This window comes from Myotis brandtii, unplaced genomic scaffold (assembly GCF_000412655.1).
Source record: "Myotis brandtii unplaced genomic scaffold, ASM41265v1 scaffold293, whole genome shotgun sequence".
In the NCBI taxonomy this organism is placed as follows: Eukaryota; Metazoa; Chordata; class Mammalia; order Chiroptera; family Vespertilionidae; genus Myotis; species Myotis brandtii.
This window is the reverse complement of record NW_005361201.1, coordinates 1,048,518-1,059,238: the sequence shown is the minus strand read 5'-3', so window position 1 is coordinate 1,059,238 and position 10,721 is coordinate 1,048,518. Positions and strand designations below refer to the sequence as shown.

The 10,721-nt window shown below is 45.7% G+C and overlaps 1 protein-coding gene across 3 annotated transcripts in view; it reads right to left on the bottom strand.

Annotated features, from left to right (window-relative positions):
* Positions 1-1,073: 1,073 nt before the first annotated feature.
* Positions 1,074-10,721, bottom strand: part of HTATIP2 (HIV-1 Tat interactive protein 2, 30kDa) — an 18,260-nt gene continuing 8,612 nt past the window's right edge. For all 3 annotated transcript variants that reach the window (XM_005869400.2, XM_014542234.1, XM_005869401.2), the window contains 3 exons: positions 6,306-6,443; positions 3,019-3,080; positions 1,074-2,271 (listed from right to left, as the gene is read on the bottom strand). In XM_005869400.2, the coding sequence (XP_005869462.1) occupies positions 2,046-2,271; positions 3,019-3,080; positions 6,306-6,443 (426 nt within the window). In that variant the 3' untranslated portion in view covers positions 1,074-2,045. The remainder of the gene's footprint in view (positions 2,272-3,018; positions 3,081-6,305; positions 6,444-10,721) is intronic.

Genomic DNA, 10,721 nt, shown 5'->3' with positions numbered 1-10,721 from the left:
TCCACTGGCCTTTATCTTCCAGTGCCCACAGAAACTTGAAATGAACTTGGCATCCTGTAGACCCTGTAAAAATTGACTGAACCACTCAAATAACTTTGCTTCCCCCGGCACAAACGTTAAGACAAGTTTCACCACCACCCTTTATTCCAGGATTGAAATTATCACTGTGTGCTCCTCTTCACGTTGACCCTTCTGCCTTTCCCCTTCCTTTTCCGTAGTTTTTAAGTTGCAGCACTTTGAGAAGTACTTTCACTGCTATGTGAACATTTTGTGGTTAATCATTATAGGGAGAAACCCAAATATTTTTATTTAATTCACACACAGCACATACTGATCTAGCAAAAATTCACTGCAGCTTTCTGGAATTATACAAATAGTGGATGCTCTTACAGAGTGGTTAAAATACACATCCTGGGATCAGGCTGACTTGGGTTAGGATGCTGGCTCTGCCATTTCCTAGCTTCAGGTCTTTGGCTTTGGCCCCTTGGGCAAGGCACTTAATGACAGCCTCAGTTTCCTCCATTTAGGATATGAGGATGACAGTGTAACCACAGAGCCTGGTCCTATCCTGTTTCTAACAAGACCCGGAACCAAAGTTTAGACCTGGAATACACCATTTATGAATAATACTAGTGAAACACCACTCACCAGCAACACTCGTGAACCCTTAACTGCTACTCCTTAAAACCCACCCAGAGTCCGGGATGAGACAGATTTGAGCCTTGCCTCCTGTCTCTGACTTGCAAATAAAGCTCCTTCCTTTTCTTAAAGAAAAGCCTGTGCCATAGTTTGGCTTTTGTGTGCTGTGGGCAGTGAACCTTTGTTCACTAACAGCAAGTACCACCTATAACCATTGCAAGGATTGTTTGGAGGGTTCAAGGACAGACAGATAGCATATGTAAAGGCTGACACTTAGCAAGCACTTGATAAATATTAGCTGCTATTATATCATCCCATTGGCCAAAATACTGCATATTACCACTGATACTTGGGCATTTCCTAACAATCTAAGAGGCACCCAGGATTTGTCCATTTATTTTTATTCCTCTATTTAATTAGGAATTATAAAAAGCTCAGTTGTATAATAAATTTTATTATATATTCTAAAGAAGTAGTAAGGCACAATGTTCACTGACACAATTATATGCAGTCAGCACTGAGTATCTTGGAGACCCGAATGTCAACAATTTTAGAACAGAACTCATCTGCATGCTACATAAGGTCTGCACTGCTGCCGTCACTCTGCAGACAAGCACTTCAGAGCTGGCCTCTGCACCAGCGGCATCAGATTCACCAGGGGAAACTCACACAAAACAACAGATTCCTGTGCCCATCCCCCCAAAATATTGAATTCAGAAGGTCTGAGGCAGAGACAGAGCCTGTGAAGCCCCATGTTTGAAAAGCTCCCTGGGTGCTGTACAGTTGACCCTTGAACCACATGTGGGTTAGGGGTGCTACCCCGGTGCAGTTGAAAATCCACATATAACTTTTGACCCCCCAAACTTTACACTCTGCCCTTCATAGCCACAGGTTTGACACCCACAGATTCAAGCAACTGTGGATTGGAAACAATATTTTCTATCTGAGGTTGGGAATCTGCAGATGTAGAGGGCCAACTGTACTAATAGCGTACCGTTGACCAGAGGTCTTCCCAACAACATAAACAGCACAAAAATACATATTTTATATGTTATATGTATTATATACTGTATTCTTGCAATAAAATGAGCTAGAACTTGATTTCCCCACCAAAAAAAAAATAAGCTAAAGAAAATATTAATAAAGCATAAGGAATAGAAAATACATTTGCAGTATTTATTGAAAAAAATCCCCATATAAATGGAACAGCTCAGTTCAAACTCATGTTGTTCAAGGGTCAACAACCAGGCTCCCAGCTGCTGTGGCAGAGCACAATCATTTTTTAATTGGACCCGGATGGCTGAAAATAGTGAAACCCAGTTACAGCATGCTTTTTTTTAGACCTTTAAATTAGCGATTAGGTGATGGGTGCTGAGTTTGACCAAAAAAGCATTTCTCAGGTGTGATCATGGCTTAAGAGAGCCATCGGCTTTCCCCAGGTCATGGATGGCCTTGTTGTCCAGCAGTTCCTTCTTCTTGTCACTTGGTGTCACTGCGTTGTTCAGCATCGCTCTAACCACAGTCACCACTGGTACAGAATGCCCACTGGCCCAAGATTCTGGTAAGGAGCCAAAAAATTTCCTAATCAACCATTCACCTGGGCGAGATTCTTGCCTGTCACATAACAGAACTCTAAAGAGAAAACAAAAAAGCAGAGGGAAGGATGGTAAACTGCATTCAGACCAGAGAGTGTGATGGACTAAGCTCTGTCTCCCCTAAATTCATGTTGAAGCCCCAACCCCCAGTGTGACTGCACATGAAGACAGTGCCTTTAGGAAGGTAATTAAGGTGGGATCCTAATCTGATAGGACTGGTGTCCTCACAGAAGGGGAAGAGATATCAGATCTCTCTCTCTCTCTCTCTCTCTCTCTCTCTCTCTCCCTCACTCTCTCTCTCTCCCTTTCTCTCTCCATGCCCACACAGAGGAAAGATCATGCGAGGACACACAGGAGCCTATCTACAAGCCAGGAAGAGAGGCCTCACCAGAAACTAACCCTGATGGCACCTCGATCTTGGACTTCTAGTCTTCGGAATTGCAAGAAAATGAATTTCTATTGTTTAAGCCACCCAGTCTATGGTGTTATTCTGTTATGGCAGCCTGAACAGACTAACACAGTGGGTAAAAGGTTTAACTTAGAAAGGATTTTTTAAAAGAAGGCAGCAAAAGCCACTCAGGAAATTCCACACTATTCTGAACCTGGCACCACCAACTGTCCCACCCCTTCCTTCAAAGCCAAAAGGTGGGCTCTTCAGAGAATAACCCACCCTAGACAACTTCTTTCATGTCTTAGGTATCTTAGTTGTCAGCCTCTTCAAGTGAAAACCCCCTTCCAGGGAATAGCCAGCAGTGGTGTGTTCTTAGGTAGCGTGAATACTCACCCAGGCCTAAATATGGAGTAACGATCAAATTTTAATTCTTCCACCCTATCTTCCACTTCTCCCTGTTTAAAAAAACGCACCACAAAAAACAAACCACAGTTTTAGTATTTAATCAAAACCAACTTACTATAATGCTTGAGAGAGAATAACTGGGTTTTGAAGATAATCTGCTTCTGTGGGTCTCAGTAAACTGACCCTTAAACAACATGGGTTTAAACTGCGTGGGCGGTTTTTCTCAATAGACTCACACAGTTCAAACTCACTCCAAGGCTTCAAGGAAATCCACATATGTGAGGGGCCAACTGTAGTTATACATGGATTTTTCCTCATGTGAGGTTAGCACCCCTAAGTCCCATCTTGTTCAAGGGTCCACTATACTTGTAAATACCCTTATCCAGATGTATCCTTAACTTTCCAGAGAGTCTGGGGAGTTAAGGAAGAGATCATTTAATCTTGACATGCAGTAGTTTTTAAAAAAGAAAATGCACTGAATGAGTGAACGTCTGCATAGTCACCTAGCTTCTCATTTGACTGATACTAACAGATCCAGAGAGAATACGTGACATGTTAGGAGTTCGACCATAAAGTATAACCTCCCATTAGTCCAGAATTAATGTTACAGGCTTGCAGACATTAACCTTTTTTGGTTTCCAGGTAATTCCAGTGGGTCAGCAGATCCACAGACCCCTCTATATTATTCATTTCCTAACAAACCCCACCAAGAAAGGTGAGGTTAGAGACAGTGAGATTACATCTAGATCAGCGGTTCTGAACCTGTGGGTCGAGACCCCTTTGGGGGTCGAAAGACCCTTTCACAGGGGTCGCCTAGATACATCCTGCATATCAGATATTTACATTACGATTCATAACAGTAGCAACATTACAGTTATGAAGTAGCAACGGAAATAATTTTATGGTTGGGGGTCACCACAACATGAGGAACTGTATTAAAGGGTCGCGGCATTAGAATGGTTGAGAACCACTGATCTAGATAATGCTTTAAATAAAAGTTGTTAAACAAACCATGGATTTTCATGCCAGGCATCTCCATGAACAAAAATGCCAGAGGAGCTCAGTAACAGGTACATCTAAAGGACGGATGAATTAAGCAGCATGCTCTCCTCCCCTTCTTGGCCTGTTCATACCATTCATTCGGCACTTAGCCTGTCACATCCTATAATCTTAGGCAGCCTTTTTTTTTTTTTAAATGTTTCATCTTTGGTGGTCTTATGCTTAAATATTTTCTAATTTTTTTAAAAAAATGTTTTTTATTGATTTTAGAGAGAGAGGGAGAGCGAGAGAAACACTGATGTGAGAAACAACAATTGGTTGCCTCCCACACGCACCCCAACCAGGGATTGAACCCGAAACCTAGGCATGTGCCCTGACTGGGAATTGAACTGGCAACCTTTCAGTGCGTAGGATGATGCTCAACTACCTGAGCCACACCAACCAGGGCAATCTTAGGTAGCTTTTTAAAAATATATATGTTTTCTTTGCCATAGATGGTTTGGCTAGGTCCATATAGAGTCAGCCCGTGGACTGAAGGGTCCTGGGTTCAATTCTGGTCAAGGGCATGTATCTTGGTTGCAGGCTTGATCCCCGGCCCTGGTCGGGGTGCATGCTGGAGGCAACCAATCAATGGGTCTCTCTCTGTCTCTCCCCCACCCACTTCCACTCTCTCAAAAAATCAATGGAAAAATATCCTCAGATGAGGACTAACTAACTAACTAACTAACTAACTGTTTTCTAGTATATTCACAGTGTTTTGCCCCCTTCACCTGCTATCTTAGAATATTTTATTACCCCAAAAAGAAACCCAGTACCAAATAGCACTCAGTCCCACCCTTCCCTCTGAGCCTTAGCCAACCACTAATCTTTGTCTTTATAGATTTGCCTATTCTGGACATTTCATATAAATGGAATCATACATGTTGTGTCCTTTTGTGACTGCCCTCCCTCATTTAGCATAATGTTTTCAGGTTTCACCCATGTTGTAGCATGTATCATTCCCTTTCGTAGTTGAATAATACATTTTGTATGTATATACCACATTTTATCCATCCAGTCATCAGATGATGGGTATTTGGGTTGCTTCTGGCTCTTAGGAATAACGCTTCTATGAACATTCAGATACAAGTTTTTGTGTGGACACGTTTCTCACTTAGCTTTTTACAAAGATGTGCTTTGTCTCTGTTAGCAGGGTGCTTAAGAGTTAACCCAGCAGGCTGAGACTGCTATCTCAGAAAAGCTTGCTTGCAAGGTTGGCCTTTGGCTTGGGAACTTGGATTTCAGGAATGGTCCCATCATAACCTAATTCAGTGGTTCTCAACCTTCTGGTCCTTTAAATACAGTTCCTCATGTTGTGACCCAACCATAAAATTATTTTCGTTGCTACTTCATAACTGTAATGTTGCTACTGTTATGAATCGTAATGTAAATATCTGATATGCAGGATGGTCTTAGGCGACCCCTGTGAAAGGGTCGTTCGACCGCCAAAAGGGTCACGACCCACAGGTTGAGAACCGCTGAAATTGATATGGGTAGTTTACTGTGCTTACACTATTTGTACAAACAATGTGGTTTGTGCAGAACACTTGCTTTCCTTCTGGAAGTCTGTAATTGTTTCTAAGCTGAGGGTGCCTACGGGACTGACCCCCATGAAAACCCTGGACTCCTGAGTCCAGGTGAGTTTTTCTGGTAGACAATACTCACGGCTGGAGAAATTAAGCACATGCAACTCCACTGGGAGAGAACTCTTGGAAGCTTGTACCTAGTTTGCTCCAGACTTCACTCCAAAGTCACTTCCCTTTACTGACTTTGCTTTATAGCCTTTCATTGTAATAAGTCATAGCTGGGAGTATGACTATATTCTGAGTCCTGTGAGACCTTCTAGCGAATTACCAAACTTAAGGATCCTCCAAAACAAGCATATTACAAATTCCTTGAGGACAAAAGCCATACCAATAAAATATCATCTACTTTGGAAAAGTTTAAGAATCACTGCCTCAAAGCCTCTTCTAATGTTAAGATTCCATGCTGATAATTCAAGATCAGAGCTGCTATATCTCATTTCAGGATTACCGGGTCCTCAACAGGGGGGAATTATCTTTCCAATCACTCTGTTTACTAAATATATCCCTGCAAACAATGGTCCCTGTAGCTATAAAAATGTGTAATCTAATGCAATTAGGGCATTTTTGTAATATTTAGCATTCTCTGTTATTTAGCACTGCCAATTATCTAGGGTTCTCCAAAGTATATATAAGAGAGAAACACGCACAAACCTTAACTTGCAGATATAAAAAATTGCTCGACTTGTCAGCTCCTTTAGAGGACAGCAGGTTGAAATGTTTGCACCCTCCAGCTTTTGCCAGCTCTGCAGATTTCAGGACATAATCTCGATCAACACGAACAAATCCCTCCTGAGGGGGGAACAGAAATAAGTTATTTCCAAAAAGCTGTGGGTTCATCATAGAGATTACTACTCAGCCTGGGTGGCAGGCTAGGAGGTCTGATGGGGAGAGAGGGGTGGTAGGATCTAAATAAAATGCATCTAAGCAATGCATGACTGTTGGTCTTAGACCTTGGGAAAGGCTCCAAGTGTGATCCTCAGGATAGACTACCAGCTTTAGCAGCAAGGCCAGACCGCAATGAAAAGCCAAAGCCCGTGGGTGAACTGTTGTTTTTCTTGTTTCAAAACTTAAATAAAAATTAAAAAACAAACAAAATGGCATTGAAACACAGACACCAAACAAATCATCAAGGAGCAAAAGTAACAATGATATCAAGTTGCAAGACTGTTTTTAGCCACACAGTTCTTTGTCTTTTAACAATTCTACACCTTTACAGTCCTTCCTGTTTTCTCTATTCTGTGTCAACTCTAGCATGGTAGGGTCTCAAAGCAGGGCTGAGAACACTGCCCAGGCACTATGAGAACAGTCTATTTAATTTCCAACTTTGTGTATGTTTTACATATTAGTAAACAGTGCCTCCTCCATTTTTTATTTATTTTTTACTAACAGGTGCATAATCAAGAATGTTTGGAAATCCCAGTCTAGACTCAGTCCAATGAGGGTAATGGTTGGGTCTCTCTTCTTAATTCACATCTCAGCATCAGTACATGCCCAGCACATGGTAGGTGCTCCAAAAATACTTGAAAGTGGAGAAAAGGCAAACCCAATTAGAAAAGAAAAGAACTAAGAGGCAATAAAAGGAGGAGGGGAGAGAATGGTGCAAACAACAGAATATAAGACTCATTTCCAGGGCCTCATAAGGACACGTGCCTGTCCCCAGACAAGGAAATTCCATGTAGTAACGCTTCCTGGGATCACCCAAAATCTGGCATCCTCAAACTCAGACAGCTGATGAGAAGTCTAAAGTCTCCTGAATCAGAACGCCAGAGGTACCCACAATGGTGTAAATGAGGTTTTATGTCATAAGGATTGTAAATCTGAAGGCTGACTGCTGCCCCAGTGATTTTTTAAAATATATTTTTATTGTTTTTGGAGAGGAAGGGAGAGGGAGAAAGAGATAGAAACATCAATGATGAGAGGGAATCATTGATTAGCTGCCTTCTGCACACCCCCTACTGGGGATCGAGCCCACAACCTGGGCATGTGCCCTTGACCGGAATCAAACCCCGGACCCTTCAGTTTGCAGGCTGATGCTCTATCCATTGAGACAAACCAGCTAGGGCTGATACTAAACGTTTTATTTCATACTAGAGGCCCGGTGCATGAAATTCATGCACTGAAGGGTGGGGGTCCCTCAGCCCAGCCTGCCCCCCTCACAGTCCAGGAGCCCTCAGGGGATATCCTAGTGCCTGGCCAGCCTGGATGAGGGGATGATGGCTGTTTGCAGCTGGTCACACCCCCTTCAGGGTGGGGGTCCCCACTGGGGTGCCTGGCCAGCCTGGATGAGGGGATGATGGCTGTTTGCAGCTGGTCACACCCCCTTCAGGGTGGGGGTCCCCACTGGGGTGCCTGGCCAGCCTGGATGAGGGGATGATGGCTGTTTGCAGCTGGTCACACCCCCTTCAGGGTGGGGGTCCCCACTGGGGTGCCTGGCCAGCCTGGATGAGGGGATGATGGCTGTTTGCAGCTGGTCACACCCCCTTCAGGGTGGGGGTCCCCACTGGGGTGCCTGGCCAGCCTGGATGAGGGGATGATGGCTGTTTGCAGCTGGTCACACCCCCTTCAGGGTGGGGGTCCCCACTGGGGTGCCTGGCCAGCCTGGATGAGGGGATGATGGCTGTTTGCAGCTGGTCACACCCCCTTCAGGGTGGGGGTCCCCACTGGGGTGCCTGGCCAGCCTGGATGAGGGGATGATGGCTGTTTGCAGCTGGTCACACCCCCTTCAGGGTGGGGGTCCCCACTGGGGTGCCTGGCCAGCCTGGATGAGGGGATGATGGCTGTTTGCAGCTGGTCACACCCCCTTCAGGGTGGGGGTCCCCACTGGGGTGCCTGGCCAGCCTGGATGAGGGGATGATGGCTGTTTGCAGCTGGTCACACCCCCTTCAGGGTGGGGGTCCCCACTGGGGTGCCTGGCCAGCCTGGATGAGGGGATGATGGCTGTTTGCAGCTGGTCACACCCCCTTCAGGGTGGGGGTCCCCACTGGGGTGCCTGGCCAGCCTGGATGAGGGGATGATGGCTGTTTGCAGCTGGTCACACCCCCTTCAGGGTGGGGGTCCCCACTGGGGTGCCTGGCCAGCCTGGATGAGGGGATGATGGCTGTTTGCAGCTGGTCACACCCCCTTCAGGGTGGGGGTCCCCACTGGGGTGCCTGGCCAGCCTGGATGAGGGGATGATGGCTGTTTGCAGCTGGTCACACCCCCTTCAGGGTGGGGGTCCCCACTGGGGTGCCTGGCCAGCCTGGATGAGGGGATGATGGCTGTTTGCAGCTGGTCACACCCCCTTCAGGGTGGGGGTCCCCACTGGGGTGCCTGGCCAGCCTGGATGAGGGGATGATGGCTGTTTGCAGCTGGTCACACCCCCTTCAGGGTGGGGGTCCCCACTGGGGTGCCTGGCCAGCCTGGATGAGGGGATGATGGCTGTTTGCAGCTGGTCACACCCCCTTCAGGGTGGGGGTCCCCACTGGGGTGCCTGGCCAGCCTGGATGAGGGGATGATGGCTGTTTGCAGCTGGTCACACACCCTTCAGGGTGGGGGTCCCCACTGGGGTGCCTGGCCAGTCTGGGTGAGGGGCTGAGGGCTGCTTTCAGGCTGGCGGTTGTTGACTGAAGCTCCCAACCGCTCCTTTTTTTTTCTCTTTATTTTATTCTGGGCCAGCTTTAGCTCTGGCTCTAGCTCTGAGGCTTCCGCTGCTGATTGCGTTCTATAATTGAAACAATGTATAACTCCAGCTCTGAGATCCCGGCTGGCTGAAAGCTGGTTTCTGGGGTTTTGTTTAGCTTCTATATTTGTTACAAAGTTTCTTAGAGTTGCAGCTCAGAGGCCGGCAAGTCAGGTGGGGAACGTTGGAGTCTGCAGTCACTGGAGCAAGCGAGCCTCATGTTCGCTTCCAGCTGCCTGGCTGCCGGCCGCCATCTTGGCTGACAGTTAATTTGCATAAGGATATGCTGATTAGCCAATGGGAAGGGTAGCGGTCGTACGCCAATTACCATGTTTCTCTTTTATTAGTGTAGATGGAGATGTTAGAAACACCACCTGAAGAAACATCACATCCCACTGCCCCACCCCACCCCCGCTTATAGAGCTGTGAAAACAAGGCTCAGTGGTCTGATGAACTGCCGGCTAATAAGTGAGACAGCTGAGAGCGGAGTGCAAATTGTGGACTCCCTGAGCAGTGCTCTCTACTATACCCATGTGCCTTCTTCTCCCACACTATCTCCAGCGAACAAAAATCACTAATTCATGCTTTCAGTAGGCAGACTAGTGGCCCCTCCGAGATGTCGGAGCCCTAATCCCCACACCTGTGAGTATGTTAGTTTCCACAGCAAGGTACAGATGACTGAGAAAATGGAGAGAGGGACTGGGGGGAGGGATGGGTGAAAAAGTTGAAGGGATTAACATATACTAGTTGCCAGATATAAAAACAGTCATGGGATGTAAAGTATAGCATAGAGAATGTAGTCAATAGTATTAAACATTGTATGATGTCAGATGGGCGCTAGACATATCAAAGTAATCACTTCATAAGTTATGTAAATGTCTAATCACTATGGTGTATACCTCAAACTAACATAATATTGTATGTCAACTGTAATTGAAAAAAATTTAAGACTAAAAGGGGAAATTGAGATTATAGGTAGAATTAAGGTTACTAATCAATCAGCTGGCCTAAAATTAAGATTATTCCGTATTATCCAACTGGGCCCAATGCAATAACAAGAGTCCTTAGAAGTAGAAAAGGAAAGCAGAAGGGGTTTGAGTTATTCAATGTAAGAAGCACTTGATCCCCCACAGCTGGCCTTAAAGATGGAAAGAGGGGACCATGAACCAAGGAATGCGGGTGGCCAAGAGAAATTGGTAAAGGTAAAGAAACGGATTCTCCTCTAGAGCCCTCTCAACACCTTCATTTTATCTCAGCAAAGTTCATGCCGGACTTCTAACTTACAGAACTGTAAGACAATACATTTACATTGTTTTAAGCCACTAAATTTGAGGTAATTTGTTACAGCAGCTGTGGAAAACTAATACCTGGGGCAGGGCAGGAACTGGGTGGAGGAAAGCAATGGGGGG